This window comes from Acanthopagrus latus, chromosome 11, assembly GCF_904848185.1.
Source record: "Acanthopagrus latus isolate v.2019 chromosome 11, fAcaLat1.1, whole genome shotgun sequence".
Taxonomy (NCBI): domain Eukaryota; kingdom Metazoa; phylum Chordata; class Actinopteri; order Spariformes; family Sparidae; genus Acanthopagrus; species Acanthopagrus latus.
Window position 1 is genome coordinate 11,984,949 of NC_051049.1, and position 21,501 is coordinate 12,006,449.

A 21,501-nucleotide genomic window follows, 5' to 3' on the forward strand; every position below is an offset into this window, starting at 1 on the left:
TGATCTAACCTGTGAATCACCGTCATTTATTTTCTTTCTTACATCAGGGTTTTTCAATCTTACTGTGATGTATCCAGAATTGTATCCCTCGTGAGGCATATAGCTGACTGCAGTCCATTTAGAGAAGTGCTACTGTGCTGCCAAGAATAGGAGAGAGTTCACCATCTTCCTGTGATAGCCCAGGTGATGTGTGGACTACATCTGTTTTGGGTGTATCTGTCTGGTTAATAGTGTGTGTCATTGGTCTAACTCCAGCCACCAGCTTGACTTATGGGCATTGATCCGTGTGGTAGAGTGGAGAGAGCTGCCAGCACTCGGCCTCGATCTTTATTAACGCAGCATGACAAATGATCAATCTATCAGCGCCCCGGACAGTGATGGGTGCCAAAAAGATTATACAATGGGCAAAATCAATACACATGTAAAAATAAAATGTTATCCTTGTGTTATTTACATGTAAATGTACACAGAGTTGAGAATTTATTTATGTTTAAGGACATCTGTTTTGGAAGGTTCTGCCTCCACTCTCATACAGTGCAGGTGAACGGATTTTTGTTTCATTGTGATTATCTTATCAAATGTGTGCAAACATCTTTGTAAGGCAGTGACTAAATGTGAATTGCATGTAGACACACTTTTAGTTTCTCCATACAATGTTACATGTTTATATGCATTCACTATAAAGCAGATGTGTAAGTGTTTTTAGTACCTGTTATGGACAGGCCCTCTGAAGTTTGGGTCAAACTTGCGCGGCTCACCTGCAAGACAAACACAGTATTTTGAGATTAGTTGACAAGAGGGCTAGTCAAATAGTACAAGAATCAAATTTACTGACAGAGTGCAGGCAGAAGAGAGAAGAGATAATAGCAAACCTGTATGTTGTAAAATATGGTTCAAAATATGATAAAAGGTTGCTTTGAGGGGGTGTAATTGAGAGCAAAAAAAAAATAAAAAAAAATAATGAGACACAGACAATAAAATATTTAAATGGTAACAAGGAACATTTCATAACACTAATACCATACTACACTATACTAATAGTGTGTGCTATTCAACTGGCCAGGACAAACTAACTAGGCCATTTCACAGTGCTGGTCTCCTTTAGGGATCCTGGGATGAAGAGAGATGATCATACTGAGCCAAAGCAGTAAAAGCCAAAACAATGGGGCGAAGTCAGAAATATAATAAATCATTTTAACAACCCTTAAACAAACAGCTTATCTGGGTCACAGTGAGGATTCCCCATTTTAACCCAGCAGAGTACAAACTGAACCACAGTTGTATGCACCATTATTCACCTTAGGGGCCTAACTCTGACTGTATGTGTTTGTAGGTGTAAGGGAGCCCATGCTTTGCATTCATCACTGGCTGCTTCTTTGGTGCCCAAGAAGTCTCTACCCCATTTGAAACAAAGTATGACGTGTTCCTGAGGACCTATTAATCATCACACATGGAGCGTAATATCTCCTAGCAGCCGGGGGAGACTTAGGGGCAGCATGAGTGGGCCTGTCTCCCATCTGCCCATTCCCTGTACTGATCCTGTCAGTACAAGCCAGCCTCGCTTCTGAAAGTGTGAGGAATTAGTACACTCTACTACGTACATGCAAATCTGGTGGCCCTGTTCTGAATGTACAATAAATCTAAACATAAAACTTGCGAATTTAATAAGCACAAAACAGTTTCATTTTTTTATAAGCAATTCCAATGATAAGGCCAAAATAAGCAACTTTGAAGTATTGGCTGTACTGGATTGAGCTTATGCGCCTATCCCATAGAGCACCGAAATCTTCCCAAAACACATAACAAAGCCATACTGGAGCACTGGGTGATATAATCTCTCATTACAACAAACATGGCCAATGTAGTGTATTCTGGAACAACTCTGCAACTGCATTTTTGATCTCTGGAGAGAAGCTCACTGCGTTGTGAAGACAACAGTGACTAAATTCACTAACACAGTTCTATGTTTAGCTGCTGCAAAATGGTGAACACAGTTTTGAGTGTCAAAAAATACCTGAGATGAATTTCAGAAAATTATCAGAATTTTCTCCCTTCAGAACAATTACATTTAGAAAGTCTATGAGAGCTGAATGATTACAATATTTTGCCCTATTCATGTGAAGGGAGCCAAAAAGGTATCGGACATGCATACTCTAAGCTGGCTAGGCTGGAGAAGGAGGCTAGTGCCCAATCATTATGTCCCAGAAACATGGAAGCTTGAGGAGGTTTTTTTGCAGCATATGCACCTGGTCAGCAACTTCCACAGGAATTCATAACCTGCCATTTTTCACTGTGGCATCCAGTTCTCCTTAAAGGTGTGTAGAATTTAGTGGGATCTATTTAGGGCACATTAGGTTCTGCGACACACTCAAAGGGAGGGTGAGTGAAGAGTCCCTTTCACACAGGAGAAGCATTAACACCGCAGCAGCGGCTCGCCAATTCTCCACCGATGGTGATTCACACAGAACGAAGCATCTCCGCCTTAAAGACGAACCGCTGTATAATTCACACATAAAGTCTGCACCCCGGCTCCTAAAGAGGCTTGACGATACACGTCATGATGATGATGTTGGTGTGTTTTCAAGGTTTTTCCCCGGTGTCCCCGTCAATCTAAACCGGCGGACAGTTTATAATCATATGGATGCCGTTAAATAGTGTGATTGAGATCCTGACCCACTAAACATCCTGGAAAGTGACTAAGTTATGTTTTTCACTCTAAATTACACAATTACATAACTGCCACCAGTAAACTGGAAGCTGTCTGACTCTCTCACTCGTGGGGACAGAGGCTGTCAGGGGAAAGTTAACTGAAGTCTCGGTCTGGAGGGCTTACCCTTGCAGTGAATTTTTTCCACACAAACACTCGGTGAGTTAATTTTTTTTGATGGTGACAGACGCTGTGGAAGGTGAGGAAGAGTTGGTAGGACGGGTGGGAGGACAGACAGAAGGACAAGTGGGAGGGCAGACACTTCTCCACGTGCATCTGCGGTATTTTTATGGTGCAGGATCCCTGCATCAAAATGGCAGTGTGAATAGGGCTTAGGAGTACTCAGTAGGTACAATCTACAACCTCATCGCTAAATGACATTAAATGTTACGCTGTTTATTTCTGTACACATATATCATAGCTTGGGAACATAATTCTATTGTGGCTCTCCACAACTCCAACAACAACTGCACTATGATAAACCATGTAATACAACACAAATATGCATAAAACAAACCAAAAAAAAACCTTTCTTTGCCTAAAAACATAACAGAGTCAGCACAGTTAAGCCTGGCAGCTGCCAATCACAAACATCCCTGAGAGAGTGACTTTCTGCAACTGACAACTGTTTCGCCATGGCAGAATTTCTTCGGGCTGCAGCGAAAATGATTTCTATAGCCAATATTTCTGCATGAAGATAAGGTATTAAAAAGCCAGGATGTAGCAAACATACCTATCTGTGAAGCATATACAATATTCATGCCTGCCTTACACCAATGGGATTCTACTACCAAAGCAGCAGTAGAAGGATAGAGATGCAAAATCTCTAGGTCAACAGTAAAATAATGACAGGAAAAATGATGGAGAAAAAAAAAAATACAGTATTTTTGCTCACCAACTATCCAGGCGTCCTCAAGCTGCACAGTCTGCAGCACAAAAATACAGTGTACTTGAATGTACACTACATTACAATGTGTAATGTACTTTTATCAAAGTGAGTTGGCATTGTAACACTTCCTATTTTGTTAATTCTTAAAAAGTATAAATTGAAGCATCGCAGATGAGGAGCTACATGTGTCAACATTTCTGAGCTGATCTCATGAACATATGAAACTGAATCATGAAGACAGTCAGACACGATCTGAAGATGTTTGTCACTGAAGCAGTGTGAGCCACTAACCTTTCTTTTAAGATATTTCATATGAGAGGCCCTTTATATTTTGTCCTTAGTGTTTAAACCATTTTACTGCCATCTGTTTGGCTGTCACTGAAAGTCCCTCACTTGTGTTGTGTTTTAAAGTCTAAAAATGGGAGATGTTCTGGGTTAAGCGTGTGAATTCTTCAGCCAAGGACACAGTGTCGCCAGACCAGGTGCTCACTGCAGCATGTGCAGAGCACTGGCATTTAATGTGAGAGGACGCCACTTCATATTCTAAATAAAGGGTCGACAATGTTATAGAATAGGGATGTCCCTGATGCGCACATTTCTGATGTTTAAAATCAGACTCTTGACATTTATTTGTGTCTTAGACATCATGCTTCATGCTGACAACAACTTCATACCACTTTTTTACCACAATTTTAATTTATGTCTTTTAAAGTAACAACTGTGCACAATCTACTGACAGAGTCAACTATTACTGTGCTGTGCCATAAGTTGGCTCCAATGGCTTATCTCTCAGTGGTTGTTGCTACACACACACGCGCGACCAGCAGGCTACATCACATTAACTCACATCAGAGCTAATTAGAGGTAGATCTGCTGGGGATGAGTAAGATAAAAAACTAGCTTCTATACTGGGTCCAATGCAAACAGAATTTATTCAGAATCCTTTCATTGATCTTCCTAGGTGGTGTGAATATTCACAACACGCACAGGACCACAGTGCAGGAGTAATTGTAATAAAAGCAGGCCAGTCCATATGGTGAGTGCAAGCTAGATCACACTGAGATCAAGGAGAGCCAGTGGTGAGAGGACAGATTGTGGTGCAGTGAGTGTCAGGGAGCAGAGCTTTTTTTCAGAGTCATGTCAGTGGTTCCTTGATCAGTCTACTGTTTGGAGTTGCAGAGCCTGCCAGTAAATCCAGCAAGAGGACCAGCCGGCAGCAAGGTCCCCTGCCAGCTGACAAAAAACAAGGGCAGTCGTTATGTTGTTCAAAAACCAGAATACACAACTGTAAATACACTTTGAAAGAGGGAAGGTTAAAAAAAAACCCCAACATGTGTCAAGTAGCAAAAAATAGCAAATATTCTGGAGGATTACAAAAACCCTTCATTCAAACAGAATAACATCCAGGTGACAGACCATGTGCTTATTCGGCTCATCTAAATTTAGCTTTGGCTGCTATAACTTCTCACTACATCAGACTGAGTACTTCCACCAGGCGGTTATACTTTTACTCTCTCCAAAAAAACAGATTTCAGTGAAGGGTTAAAAGAGAGTGGTGAACATCATCAGTGATGCCTAGTGGACACCAGCAGACTCTGCATTAGATGACGGCTGTTTAGACTGCACTGCAGTCTGCCAGTGCAGGAGATGAGACTGGTGGACTGGATGTGTGCTGCTGCTGTAGTCAAGCTGAATGAGGGTCTGTAGTCAACAACATTCGGAAAAAGCCTGGCAGGCATGCTACACTGGGACAGCTAGTCACTGTTAGCTTCACTAACTGCTCATCTCCTTTATTGACATACTGTTGGATAACGCCACTGTGCCCTGCTGTGACAGAAAGATTTACTCAAAACATAACAATCATGATGGTAATCAAAGTCTCTGAGGCAATGAGGCTGGACTGGGTGAGGAATTATACATCAGGATCAGACAAAGACTTTGGTATCAATCTTTGCACCCTAAATCTATTTGCTGCTAGTCTGCCATAGCAACAACATCTATGGATCAATTTACAGTGGTGAGGACTTAACATCACATGTCTGCAACATACATAAAAATGATGCCTTAAAATTCCTTCCACCAATAGAGTTTTGATATGAGCTATGAAAAAAGATTAAAAGGCACTGTGACAATGCCTCAATTTAAAGTCCGTACCTACCGTCAGACAGATACTGAAGTAAGTGCTGAGATTGACTGCTGAGAATCAACTTCATAGTGCCTGTGCTGGAAGAGAGCCAGATGTGACAACTCAGCCTAGAGCGATAAAGCTTCAGGTGAAAGTCGCAGAAGCAGTTCATCGACTTATTAGGGAGAAGACTAAATTGTGCACCTATTCTATCTCCTGTGGATACACACACACACACACACACACACACTACACACATGCACACGCTCCCACTCACACACACACTGTACTCTTATATATATTTAATAGAATGTCAAAAAATTGTCAGAACTGCTCAGTACAATTTCCCAGAGCTGAAGTGAAGTGAAATTGCTTCTTTGGTCACACCAACATTTAAGAGGCTGCAATTAGCACATATTGTCATTTTTAATTTAAAATGAGCTATGTCAGTTTAAAGATTAGTAATAACATACTTTCAAATAAACTTATATGTAAATACTAATTTTTGTGCCATCTGAAATTGACTAATTGTTCCAATTCTGATATTTATTGTATAGCAGTACAGATATACACCAATATATCGGTATATCTACTTCTGTGAGTGTGTATATTTATCCATGTTTTAATTTATAGTCTTTGATATTATGTTGATAATTAAAAAAAAATTGGAAGCTATGTTTTGGACAATAAAGCAATATTAGATTTGTTACCCCCTAATATCAATAAAGGCCCTAATACTCCAGTTTTGTTTGGGCTTTGGTATAGTGCAATATATAGTATATACACAGTACACAGTATATACGGATGTATTCACTTAACATTGCAAATACCACTGCAAATAACAGTGTGACTTGTATAAGTGTGAGATTTGAGAGCAAACATAACCAGCGAATGAAACTGCATCAGCTAATAGCAGATACAGAAAAATCTAAGTCAAGAAATTACATGAATACGGAAGCGCATTGAATTCACTGGATAAAAAAAAATAATACCTTATCTTGTAATTATGAGATCAGGATCTTGTAATTACGAGAAAAGATCTCGTAAACATGATCAGGAAAGGTGCGTCGTTGACTGTGGTCAAGCCAGCCGTGGTTCACGTTTGCTTGGTCAAATCAGCTGCACCAATGTTTTTTTTATTGTTTGTTTGTTTTTCTATCGCTGTCCTTTACTTTGGAATCTGGAAGGATACCTCTGTGATACCTTCAGTTTATTACCAGGAGTAATTACTGTAAAAGTATCATATGTTTCATGGTTCTGATGATCTCATAATTATGAGATAAGGTGTCTATTTCTTTCTTTTTTTTATCCAGTGAATGCAATGCGCTTCTGTACATGAAGCACATAAGTGTCAAATCTAAAACTGGTGGGAGTATAAATCATACAGTCGAGTGCTGACATCACACCCTCCAGAGTAAAACTTTCTTGACTGTCTCTTTCCAGTTGCCACAACGCCCTCCTCAGCATTTCTCAGCCCGTCTCTGTAAACACATCCAGTACACAGACACATCAACGCGGGCAGACACAGGCACCAGTGTCCCCAGGCTCCACTGTCCAACACAGGCCTCTTTCATACCGTGGTCAGGCAAACAGCTCGAACACCGCAGGTGTTTTACATGGGCTGGGTCAGAGGGGCCATTTGGAAAGGACTCTTTTTTTGTTGTTTTCACACTGCTGATTCATAAACATTTCCAAGACCTGGAGAGAGGGAAGTACTGTGAGACTGCACTTATGTAAAAGCTATGTTGGGCTTAGATCCAGCTTCACCTAGGCAAAAAAAAGGAAAAGAAAATAGTATGTTAAAAATTCAGCATAATGATGTTGCTCAGCAGGGTAGGCGCTGTCTGTAAGTCTGAATGCTGTGCTGTATGTTCATTCATATTTGATGAAAGCACTGGCTTTTTTTGCCAATCCATAGAGGAAAGCAACATCAGTAACATGGCTTTGGGGCTTTGTGCTTTCCTCTAGTCTGTATTTAAAAAATGAGCAGTGCTCAGGTTTCTCCTACAACATTAGCGATTGGTGCAGGGCACTCTAGTAACAAAGCGGCTTTGGTGGATTACTGCCATAAAGATAAAAGGGCTAGTGAAGCTGTGATAGGATAAGAGACTGGGATGAGGTCATCACGGAGACTGTGGAGCAAAGATTCACTGTCAAGGTTTCACAGATGAATGAGAAAAACACTCACAAATTGAGAGGAATCGGGAGGGACATGGGGGGCAGAAATTCTCTGGCAAGGTTTCACTTGAATCAGGCAACACTCTCACATCCCACTAACCCTCTTGCACAAACATGAAAAACATGCACATTCACAATTGGGAACAGCATCATGATCACACAAGTCTCCCACACTCTCCAGAAAACAAAAAAAGGAAGATTTGAAGTCCATCTTTGATAGAATCAAAGCGGTTAAAAAGCTCCAGATGGCTCTCCTTCCTCAAGATATTAAAATGTGGAGAGATAATGTGCGCAAACACTCTCCATGTAGCAGCACCAGAACTCTCTTTCTCTCTGCATTTCTTATATCGCCCCTGAATCCGAAAACATCCTCCCTGCCTTGCTCTTAACCTCCCTCTCTGGAGAACAGTACAACCTTTAAAGTGCTTGTATCCTTATTGAGACAAGACAACAACACCCACATCTCTGGTTTAGGTTTACTTAACACTGTCCCTAGCGATCCTCTCAACTATTAGCAGATGGTCAAAGACCGAACACTTGGCATATCTTGGCAAATCTGGTTTGGTAGCCCATTGGGTTAACTCCAATCAGTGCATGAACAGTGTTTATTGTGCAGAATTTTAGAGGGGAGGCAAAGACACATTGCTAGCTGACATCCCTTCAAAAGCCAAGAGTAGTGGGATCCGGGTTGGGATTCGACCCCCATGAGGGGAGTTAGCATCTGAGAGTGTCAGTGGCTGACAGCTAGCCTGCTGCTCCGAGAGGAGAAGTAGCAGTATTGTGGCTGGGGCTTTGTGACCTTGGTTACTTCTGTGGGAGCCTCCAGGCATGTCAGTAGCAGCCCTGTGTTCCTGTGAAATGAGACTCACTACTGCTACTGTAGATCAGTGATAGGCTCAACTGGCTTTGGCCTGGATTTAGAAAGACTTAAACATAAGAAGACAGGCCACATCTTGATATCCAAATATGAATTATTGACCCCAAGGTGATGACACACAGTTATACACACAAAAAACCACCACCTTATCCTTGAGCGTTTACCCACTAATTCACATTTTTTTCTATGCAGCTTCTTCTTGCTCAGGTATGGTTTAGAAATGAGGGTTGGTGTCTTCCAAACCCAAGACAGAATGAGGAAAACCAGTTACTTTGCACTGAAAACAACTTACTGTAAATAATCTCACCCCGAAGTCAGACTTATCTGCATGTTTTAGAAAAACAGGATTTTTAGGACTCATTAATTGACTAAATGGATAATTACGATGGGGATTTTTCATAGTGGTTGTTAACACAGAAATCTTAATCTTTCTCAGTACATTAAAGTTTTATATTTTATGTCAGGCAGGATACAACTGATTCCTAACGGCAGGACATATGAAACTGCTATTTACATGTCAGGGTGAACTTGGTCAAGAGCACAGCCTGTTTTTGATGAAATACATATTTATTTATTTATTTATTTTACTGTGAGTGTGGGGGAAAAAAAAAATTAAGGCTCCCCAAGAGGATAAGATTTCGTATGTGCCCCGTATAAGGTTAGGAGACCTGGCCCGATAATGTATGTATGAGGGCACAGTGACCTCTTGATCTATGAGTTTATATCTCTCATGGTCTTTGCAAACTTAGCAGTTCGAAGCCGCTGTAGATATGCTTACAAAACAGATCTCTGACAAACCAATGGTGTTGTTTCTGTAAACTCATAGCCTTCGATGGCCTTAGATCTATCTCCTGTAGCAGATTGACTGTGTACACATTTGCACTCTATTCCTCATTCAGTGAGAGGTGAGCAGCTCTGCAGTAACTTTTCATCTATTAGTTGTTGAATAGATAATTATGATATTAACTTCCTGAGCTGTCGATATAACCTGAACATAAGGGAGGTTCAGGAGGAACTGATTTGGTATTACACTGTGCATACAGTTGTACTGTTATGTTGTTCCTCCGTGGACATGTTATTCAACTTACTTCAACTTAAGTCATCACTGTCTCTGATTTTTCTTCATACATACTGAAGGTCACGTGGAAGTAACAGTCTCTCACTGAATGTCCATGATGTGGCTTTTCATTATATATCAGTATATCACAGATTTCAGATCTTGATTCTCTGGTGGCAAGAAGCAGAGAAACATGTTAATGTACTCATGTTATCTTGTTAACAGATCTGCATATGAAGGCATAATCTGAGGGCAAGGGACAAGATCTTGGAATTGCAAGCATTGTGATATCCGTTTATGGTCGGTTTGTAGTCCACTGGCTATCGTCCGACAATCATTTAGCTTTTTATTGGCCTGTTAAAAATATTTCATATAAGACAAGTCATTTTTCTCGTGTCCAGATATCAACTGGCTACAATGGAAGACCTGAAATATTGGCTGACGGCCAAATCATTATCTACTGATGAGCTCCAAGATTGGTAAATGTGACTTACTAAATCTCTGTCATTGGTTTTACAAATCAGATGGCCTAAACTAAAAGCAAGGCCAGTGGCGTTTTTTCTGTCTGTGTTCTCCAGCAGGAAATCCTCTTCACCTCTGTCTTTCAGGAGTCAAACCACATCACCACATCCAACTCTATTCATTGTCAAAGTCACAAAAACCCTGACACATCTCCGCAAACATTCAAAGTACAGGGCTCTCACCTGTGTAAAAAAAGCATGTTTACAGCAACGGAACACCACGCTTCTTTTGTTTCTAAGGTAATAATTAATTTGTTTCAATAAAGCTATCTGCATCGTTTAGCTCATTAAACCTATCAAAAGTAATTTCAAGTCTCACTGTGCACCCAAGACTCAAAACCTGTGTCTAGCATGAATGTAGCCATATCTCTCACTCATTTTCCAGAGCATATTTGGGTTGTGTTTCATACATCACTGTCAACGTCACTTAGCCTTCCAGTCACAAACCAGCCCCGACTATATTTGTAGTGCAAATTAGAAATTTAAAGTCCCCTTGCTGTCTCTTAGTCAGCCCCTTCACAGCTAAATGTCCCATTTTTACAGACTCAAACGAATAACCACCCAGTGCGTGCCACTGTGCACAAGTGAATCTCTGAAATTATTTACTGACTCACCCTATCATTAGTGTGAATAATATACTTCAAACCTCCAGCCACTGACACAACTATCTCTTGAGAGAAGACACATGAAATTAGTATGGCAAGAACATAACTTTGTTAAAAATAATGAGCAAAAATTCCATAAAGACTAATAAAATGTGTGGGAGTAGTACGGAGTGAACATCGGTCTTCATTTGAGCTGAGTATTTGCAGAGGACAGTGACACTTAAAAAGCCCATAATAGCACTTAGTCTCGGGTGCAAAATGGGCCATTTGAGGCATAACCTTCTCTGACTGCAATTTCACAGGAAGAAGCTGTGAATATTTGATTCTAAACTAAGGTTCTCAGCTTTCTGTCAAGACTCTGCATTGACTCTGTATGAAAATGCAGCGTTTAGGGAAGCTGCCCATGCGAGAAATTTGTTAATTAACAGTGTGCCCGACTCAACACTTTCTGCGGTAAATGGAACTCATATCTAAATTGTTACTTACAAACCTGTCAGTGAATGATTATGAGCGATTTTTCTGCTTTTCTGACTGACTGAACATTTCAGCAGTACAGTGTAAGCCCACTGAACACTTGCTACATAGTTAGAAACGTTATATAATATACTAACCACAAGAGTACACTTGAATGTAGGATGTAGAGCAAGTGGAGGACTGCTGCATGTGAATGGTGGGATGGTGAGCAGTTCAACCAGCTGCAAAGACATGGATCAATTACGCTTTCTCAAACATTGATGTTTTTTTATGAGCGACTTGCAATATCTGTTCATTAAAACATACAAATCCAACTTTATAATGGAGCTAAGTGACAATCTAATGTTTACGTGCAGTGACATCATGACACCCCCTCATCCTGAGCTATCTCTCTCTGCTTCAGTTAGTGTTTTCCCACAACTGATTTGTTTCCAGAAGGTAGTGAATCTGCAACAGTAAGTCAGTTGATCCATTAATCAATCATGAGAACATCAATTAATTTTTTCCCTTTTTTGTGGATTTGAGAGTAAATGAAGAGTGTTAGTTTATAGACTGTTGGTTGAACAAAAGAGGAAATACGAAGACACTCTGGGCTCTGGGAAGCTGTGATGAGCATTTTTCACAATTTTGACACTTTATAGACAACCTGATTATTGGCTTGATCGTGAATATAATTAACAGATGAATCGATAATGAAAATAATCTTTCGCTACAGCCCTAAATAGTGGGAGGGTTTTCTGTTGAGAAAAAAAGTAGCTTCTTCTACAAAACATGCCTTGTGTCTACTGCTCATGGAGAAACTGGTCTATGTTTTTTCTGTTTCTTCTTTGGTGACAATTAAGTGTCAAAGCAATGTGGCAAGTCTAAAAAAAAATCCTCTCCTTTTCTTTCTAGATGTATACTTCAGTTCTTCAGCACTGACATTGGAGCGCGCACAGTCCTACTATGGACAAGATGCATCCAATGAGCTGAGCAGAGGATAATATATTGGGCAGATTCATCCACTTCATCTTTTGAGATAAGACAAAGAAGTACAATAGAAATCCAGAAATGGTGTTTACATTACCAGCAAGAGTGAATGTTATTTTCTTTACTATGCACTCCGCATTTAAATGAAATACCGTGTGTGTAACATTAGTTGCGGGGGAAGAGAACGCTGATATAATATCTGTCTTGTCGGTCTCTGCTCAGTTGTGAGCCCAAAATACTCTGAATTGCTCTTTTGCCAAGCTAGCTGATGGAACGAAAACACCAGGGACCCACTAACATAAAGCAGCTGACCTACACACAGGGAATCACCATAACTCCATCCCATGCTCCACTAGCTAGGTCGTTGGACACTGATAGAGTAAAATTATGCTCCTTAATTAAACTGTCTCCCTATATCATACTGTATCTTATTCTCATGAGAGAAGCACTTGAGTTGAATCAATAGAAGCTAATGTGAGTATACTGTATGCATATATAACCCCTGTAATGATGCACATTCACTCTATCTAAAAATATATATGTACTAATAATAATGATACACAGGCTCTGCTTTGTGGTTTACTCCATATCTGCACTTAGCTGTGTACATATAACACACAAATAATCTCTATAAACGTCAGGTTCATGGCACCCTGTAAAGTACCAGCTTAAACTTTCAAACAGGGAGTGATAGGGTTTGAAGGCCCCAGTGGTGAGATGCATGTCTGCGGAGAGCAGCGAGAATCAACTATAGCTGACAGGCTGCAGGCGTGATTGGCAGAGTGCTGTAGTCATGAGGTCTGTGGGACACATGGGGTCAGCATGTGGGGAAATAACAGCAACACACAGTAGCTTTTCCACGTCAAGAGCCGTCAGGATGAGCGGACTTGAAAACGCCTGCGTCACTCTCAAACTGTACAGATACTATAAGGATCAAGGGTCTGAAGATCAATTCTCCTTGACAGTCATCTTGTGGGGATTTATTATTCAAGACTTGAACAGGATGATGATATGAAACATTTGTAACAGATAATGATGCAGATGACTCCCCTAAGACTGGCAGTTGTGTATAATGAAACAGTTTATAATTATGTAAAGTTCTGTTTATAACATATATATGTTTGTGATGTTACTCTGGCTTTTGTTCAATATGGCATATTGGATTAAAAGCGGCCATATGGAACTTGTGTGCTGTGAAGGAAGCTGGTAGTTAGTTTATGTTAGTGGACTCCATCTCTAAAGTAATGTTAGCTACCGATGCACTTAGACGAGGCACTCGAGAACGAGCATTAGGTCACATCCCTTGGATTGTTCCTACACATTCCTTCACAAAGAAATCCACCGTCTAGCAGCACTAAACAACTTAAACAAATTGTCCACAGGCTTGTATGAGCAACTAAGAGAGAAAACAAAGTTCATATTTTTCACAACACATTACAATCAAATCTGCTCATGTGGTTGAAATGAAAGAGATTAATACATATAAATTGATACAAATTGTGACCTAGAGCCCATTTATTTTTCTCCTTGACAACAGCCATGTAAAGCAACTCATAAAATAAAAAAATGGAATTGATTTTGCTCAGAAATGCTCCATTTAGTTCCTTTGTAATTGTGCTGGATTAGCCGGGTTTTCATTGGCAACAGACTCTCCCATGATAGCCTTGTACAGTACATCAGTAGCCTGCAAGTAGCTAGACACTGACAACAGGAATACAACTGTGAAAGAGGCACTAAATACTCTTTTTCTTTAATAACACTGAGGATTACAGAATGTAAAGGCATCATATTCTAAGATGTGCAGGACTGGCGTCATACCAAGAAATGCCACCAGCATGTTAAAAATCAGCAGTGTAAATGACTCTTTGTTTCAGGCTAGAGACACTCACTGTGTGGCATCTGGTGATGATAAAGGATTATATTGCTGTGATAAACAACATGATTACTAAGGCTAATGGACAGAAAATCTGCCCGTGGATTAAATATATCTATACACCGGGAGCAGCGAAAATGCCACTCGGAGACTACAAATCCTTTGTTATCAAAACTGTTCTCTATTAACTGCACTACCTGGACTGCAGTTGTTAAAATGTTGTAATTATCCCTCGGTGTGGGCGAGAAGAGACAGAGGAGGTGGAAAGTGGCGATAAGACTTATTGTTCTCTTAAACATGAGCTCATTTTCCCCAAATATAAACAATGCAAGGCGAAAACAGATTATGTAATATCCATGTAAACACGCGTTTACAACAGAAATCCACTGCAGTTCCCGACGGATGTCAACCTGTAACTACTTTCATAAATCAACTATTCGTTCCTATCTCCAATTTTCCAGCTAATTTCAGCTTCTCATCGTTGACGATTCACGTTAGCTTTCTGCTTTTCTTTGTCCTGAACTAGATATTCTCCAGCTATTTGCACCGATGCTGGAGCAAAACAAAGCCATCTGAGATCACCTTGAGCTTTGGGGGAAAGTGATGGACATCACACCCCCCCCCCAATACATCCTGACAGTGTAAGGTTAATTACACCAAATTATTGATTTGCTGATTAAGATTAATCGATGGTAGACCTCGACCGCGGCTGTAAAGAAGACACTGTTGTGTTGTCATTCCTTTACATGGCAGTTGACGTTAGCTACTGCGTTAAACGTGACAACAAAGACAAAGTGACGACAAGTGGAGGAGCAAAGTGTTGAGACTTATTGTTGTGACTTTTACACCAGGTAAACAATACAAGGCAGAAATTATCGTATAAAATCACCGGAGGTACCCTGGTAAACCGAGAACGCGCATAATTCATGAAGCAGATTCGGGGGGGAAACACACGCCAAAAGACGTTATTTTAAGCTAACATGTCCAAACGTTTAAACGTTATTCTACCGTTACTGCGTATGTGATGTCAACCGTTAGGTAGTCTCTAGTAAATAGTTAGCAACTGACAATGTGAGCTAACGCTAGCTACTGTCCCTGTAAATCACAGCAAAGGGGTCAAACATCACCCAGGCTGATGAAGATACCGTTATACTCCGCTGTCATAGCGTTACACGGCGCAGAGGGGGGGAAAAAATCTCTTGGCGTTTACAACAAAGACGAACCGACTCACCATAGTTAGAGGAGGGGATGTCCGTCTTTCTAGCCATGGCACTTGGTAGGAGAGATGCAGCACCGTCGTCGTCCGGGTTTTGGAGACCACATATGAGAGTCGAGGTGAACCGTAGCTATTTTCGTGCCTTGCAGCGGTCCCGTCGAGAGATAAACACGGGAACCTGGAGAGGTCTTGGGCTCTTGGAGGATGCTTCGGCCACGCAGCTGAGCGTCAGTCGTGTTTACAGCGCGACGTCATTAATTATTCCAAAATGGTCTTAAAGGGGCCGCCGCCGCTGCTCCTGCTGCTGAGTGTCCTGTTTCCCTTTGTTAGGATGTGATTTTAAGCACGTACTCTTTTGTGCAGTTCGTCAGCTGGTAAAGGCATTTTCAGGATAATTACCAACAATGATAAGACAAAGAGGGATTCAGCACAGCACCTGCTTGAGTTTGCAAGACACTGGTTGATTAATAATAAACATTTTTTTTTTTTTTGGGGGGGGGGGAGACATCTCCAGCCATATTGAGGCGTCCGGTGGAGAAACACTGACCTCAGGTGGGCTTTCTCTGACATTGCAAGTCTCTCTCTCTCTCTCTCTCTCTCTCTCTCTCTCTCTCTCTCTCTCTCTCTCTCTCTCTCTCTCTCTCTCTCTCTCTCTCTCCCTGCCTCCCCTTCCATTTGAATCTACACATTGTCTTTACATCCTGCTGTACTGTGAGGATATCGCGTGAAGTCATTGTGTGTCATTTCAATGCTCACAGCTAATCTTTTTAAGGTGTAATATCAACCCATTTGTGTTCAAGTTCACCCAAAAATGAAAACACATTCATACTTTACAGAACAACAGCAACAACTAGTAATGTAGATGGGACTTGTTTGAAAACATAAAACAAAACAAAACAAAAAAAACACTGGACCAAAAAAAAAAACAAAACAAAACAAAAAAAACTGTGCTCCATACAGTTGTCGGACATAATCCAAGTCTTAGGAAGCCCAGAGACCCCAAACTGATTGAAAAGATGTTATAAGATGTTATATACACCCATGTGGTGTTTTTTTTGCAGTTTGTTGTTAGGCTCCAGAAATGTTTTGCGGACTAAGAAACTTCAGCCGACTTTCCATTGACCTGTGGGTTTTCATATTTGAGTGAACTTATCCTTTAAGTCTAAATAAAGTCCCAATCAAATGACTTGAGTGCACAGCTTTTGGAAAAAACACTTCATGAGTCTACCTAAAATGTCTTGAGCACATCCACAGGTCTCTCCACCTTCTCTTGCTGACGAGTTTGAAGCCGGGCGGCACTATTCTGGAACCTGGAATTCTGGGAAAGTTCCTCTGGCCAAACGGGTGCAACAAAACAAACAGCAGGATAAGAGCTGTAAATCAAGTACAACCATTACACACCCACATGGTCCCAGAGGGCAGTTTACTTTGGCAAAAGAAACAGAAAAAAACCCCAGGATAATTCAGGAGCCTAACATTTACTCTAACAACTACAGCATTCACATTTCAAACATTTATGAGCTGTATGTCTGTTGGTAAAATACCGTCCTGCAAGTAAATTTAGATAGATGAAGTGGAGGAGTAACTACAACATTTCCTATTTGATATTAAGTAAATGTATTGAGTCCTTAGTAAGGTGTCCGTATCTGCGGGCACATACAGACGCACACTAATTATGAGAGATTATAAGAATCCATTCTAGTGACATGTACAGTTACCGGGGGATCCAAGAGATCCAGGGTGAGATTCTCATACAGAATTAACAAAGTGAAACCAAGACAGAATCATGTTTTATCTGTGACGTCTGCAGCCAAAGGGAAGTTACCTCAATATTAATTGCCACATCGCCAAACATTATCCCTCACAGAATATCTAAAACGTTAATATTTCATGCGTTTAATGTGAGATTGGATTAGAAATGAGACAGGTAATTTGTATTACTGACATCTAAAAAGTGATGTCTCTCTTAGTGCCGTGGATAAAAGTAATGAGGGCTCAGCTTGCCAAAGGCCAGTCATTAAGAAGGGATTGACTTCCCCCCGGGATAGATCATGTGTTGATGTGGCAGGATCACTGCCCGCAGCACACAGGGAGAATCAGGATCACATTAACGCCAAGTGCGATAGATGTAGAGCAATCTGAAGATCCGCCCTCAGCACACTTATTAAGGAATACATAAAAATTCTCTAATTTGTGTCAGACATCGATTTTAAGGGAAAAAATACATAACTACCATATTATAATCCTCAAAATGGCACCTAGTCCTTCTCTGTTTTCATTTCACAAGTTTAGCTGCTGGACTCAAATGTCTCCCACTTCACTGGAAAAACCATTCTCAGCGTATGTCCACTGGAGGCTTGCGGGAATGACAGAAAATGTAAGGGATTGTTTCTCAGTCCTATGTTTTTTCAGAGACATTTGTGATGCATCTTTAACACTTCTGTTTATCGATGTCTGATGCAGTTGGGTTTTGATGCTATAAATAGATTGATACCACAGCCAGATGGACCCTGGATTTTTATAGCTCAGTTGGAAACATACTGCGTGCTGTTGTGTGCATTCGTGCATTAGTAAAAAATGAACAGTATTGCTGTATCATCCCATCATTCCATTTTTACAAGCATTATGTTATCTTGTGTTTCAAGGTCAAGCAAAGTACTCGTTCACGAGGCTCACTAATCCTGTGAGGACTGAACAAGGACAATGACTTATCATAGGTGAATTGTGGTCGCCTCTCAGAATAACAACGTTTTCCAGAGTCGCCAGCCCATCTGCTTGTCATTCAGCGAAAGTGATGAATGCCAACAACCTGCTAATTACATAATCAAGAGGGTGCTCAACTGATACAGTCACATTTGGTGCTGGTTTGTTTTGCATCCCTTTTCTGCTTTCTGGAACAAAAGGCAATTTATTCCTCTGTGGCATTTGTCCATTTGCAGTTTGGTTAGTTTTTTATGATCAGAGGCAGAAGGAAATGCACTCAATGCAATCACCCTTTTTCTTTATTCATTCAGTGGTTACGGTTGCTGCCTTGCTGACTCCTAAAAAACTGAAAGAGCGACCATAAAGGAGGGGATACAGTTATGGTGTACAGCATCACTGTGTAAATGAATAAGAGAGAAGCAGAGTGCACTATAGATGGTTGGAATCGATTGGATGAGCACAACTGTTTGGAGAAACATATATTGCACAACAGGAAATTGCATCTGTGATTGGTTGAGCTGCCAGCCGATGAGTCAATGATCTGTCTGAAAACGGAGACGATTTGCAAAGAGAATGGAGATGTTTTATCTCGTGGGCCTGAAACTGCAGAGCTTAAAGCTTGTATCTATCTCCTAAATGCTCTCTTTTCAAACTTGTGTCGCAGCTTTAGTGCAAAATGTTTGTCTGGACTGGAGAACAGAATAACATTTCACCACTCCTCCACCTCTGCTTTTGTTTACTGCCGCTTTAGAGATTAATAGTGGTATTACCTATGCCTATACAATAGGTAGATTAAATACTCTGTTAAAGGTGCAATATGTAAGAATTGGCTTCCTGCTATATTTATACTCAAAACAAAATGGGCAAAGCATATCGACTGGGCAACTGCTAACTGCTGCTACCTGGAGCTGCCATCTGCCAGATAGCTCATTTAGCTGTGAAGCTAGTGGTCTGGAGGAGTCCAGAGCTCTTGGGGAATATGCTCACTTTGGACCGGGACCGGCTGGGGCTAGATGGTCAGCATGCTAACTTCAGTAAATATCTCTCCAACACAAAACACAGAAGTCAAAACGGTTATTTCTTCACATTCTGTGCATAATTTCTAACCTCCACTGTCACCAAGCATGGTATAACATATAGTGGAACACTGCATACAGCACTTTCAGATGAACAGCTTCAGGGATGCAATCATAGTCCACTGACAAGTCTTAGTTAAGGTTACCCAGAGGCATCTACCCTTCAAAGTTTGGTAAATAATAATGAGTAAAACAAACAGCTTTTGGCACAGAAAACAGGTGCAAACAGCACATTTCACACTTGTATTGTATTTGGCTCACTGTAGGCAGACAGCTGTCTGGCGCCTCACTGCATAGGAGTTAATTAAAAAAGGTTGCGTTCCGCAGACATTTGCCTTGCCCTTGTGTGTGTGTGTGTATTTGTTGTGTGTGCCCCCTGGAGTTGTGTTTTGAGACCTCGGGGACACCTCTAATCGAAAAACACAGACTGCCAGCAACCTAATCCTCTGAATTCACAATGGCAAGTTGCCTTATGAGGCACTGCTCCTCAGTGATACAGATAATTAGGTGATTTAAATTATTCTACCAATCATATGACCATACGGTGTAAAAGAAAACAGTGACTAGGCAGAAATACTGTGTATCTTTGGTAAACAATCAATATATTTATGTTTCCAACTTTATGGTTTTATATGTGCAGTGCCTCTTTGACTGTTGTCGTGCATTTCTCATGTGTTCTGCAGCAGACCTCTAACAAGAACTCAAAGAGAAATGTTATCTACTTTTAGCAGCCTTACACTAGTATACATTTCCATGAAGGACTTATTGTGAGCTTAAAAAAGTAGCGATTGCTGTCAAACCAACAAATGACCTGGCTCTACTAGTGGTTCCATTTCAGAGCTGTTGTCCTCAGAGGCTCGGATCAGTAGCTAACAGTTTTAGTGGTTAAAAAAGGCTAAACTACTAAGTGAGGGTGATATTAGGCAATATTTGGCAAGAGATCTTCAAATTCTGCATTAAATGGCAAAGTAATGATGAAATGTCATCTTAGTGTACTGTACAAGAGGAAAGCTAAGCTGCATTAAGCAATCGCTGGGAGCTAAACTGCATTGCTAAAGTAATTGGCGAGAGCTAAACCGTAAATTCGCTTTAGCTATTTCTGGGAGCTACTCTGCATTGCTGGCTTGTATTTATGTGGAGAGGCAGCTGTATCATTTCGCATTATGCCATACATTGCACCGCATAGTGATAAGCTGCGTTATCTTGACATCCTGTATCACATCATGTTCTTTATGAATCACTGTATCTGGCTTGCAGATTGAAAGCTAATTAGTCTAAAAGGCACAAATCTGGGCCAAAAACATAAAAGGGAAGACATACTGTTCCCACTGTAGCTTTAAAGTAGGCTACCCTGATTTTTCTTACTGCATGCAGCTGGGATATTCTCTGTTGTTGTTGAGATAAATTACTTATCAATTCCCACGTAGCCAACAGACACATCTCAGTTTGTGAAGTGAGACTTTCTGAGGAATGACACGAGCAACACATCAGTGAACACACACAATGATGCCAGTAAGGAGGGCGCCTATAAAAAGACTCATTTCCCATTTCAATTCTCCCTCTGACTAGATTACAGCCCCCAGCAAACCCTGGCTCCCGTGTGCAGCTTTAGTTGCTCAGGTTGCCGTGACAAATGAGAGAAATATTATCCTGTCCTTAAATGAGATGCCCCAAAAATCGACTTGGATGACAAAAAAAAGTTGATAAACTGTACCAAGGACAGTGATCACGTTATCTGTGGTTTCACCAATGCTATTTGAAGAATACAATTAATCATCCTATCATAATGTTTGGCTGGATGCAATACAATTACAAAACAGACCAGATGAGGCGACTAACTCAGTGGTTTGCTCATATTATGATACACCTCTACTATTCATAAAACATTAGGTGCTACTGCAACAGTGTAAAGCATACTGTACAGGCTTCATCTGACCTACTAACTGCTGTAACTCACTCAACACATTCATGTTGACATTCAGGATAAAATATCATCAGCCTGTGAAGCACTGCTACCAAAATGAAATTTCTTTGTATCGCTGCATAACCAAAGGATCTGTGAAATTGTTTCAGTATAAAAAAGATTTATTTATTCATTTTTTATTTTAGACCTGCCCAAAGTTATGTCTTATTATGTTATGTACACAAGTGCATTCACAGATCACTTTCAGTCAGTGAGCATTATTGGTGTCAGTGAGCACATTACAGTAACAACTACATACAACTAAAAA

At 40.6% G+C, this 21,501-nt stretch overlaps 1 protein-coding gene across 2 annotated transcripts in view; it reads right to left on the reverse strand.

Moving 5' to 3' along the window:
• slc44a5b (solute carrier family 44 member 5b) overlaps positions 1-15,773 on the reverse strand; it is a 34,924-nt gene extending 19,151 nt beyond the window's left edge. The window contains exons 1-2 of one of the 2 annotated variants that reach the window (XM_037113484.1): positions 15,507-15,770; positions 710-758 (exon numbers count right to left, since the gene is read on the reverse strand). In XM_037113484.1, the coding sequence (XP_036969379.1) occupies positions 710-758; positions 15,507-15,543 (86 nt within the window). In that variant the 5' untranslated portion in view covers positions 15,544-15,770. Of the gene's footprint in view, positions 1-709; positions 759-15,506 lie in introns of both variants that reach the window. The other variant, XM_037113487.1, reaches the window with a different exon arrangement.
• Between the last annotated feature and the right edge of the window lie 5,728 nt (positions 15,774-21,501).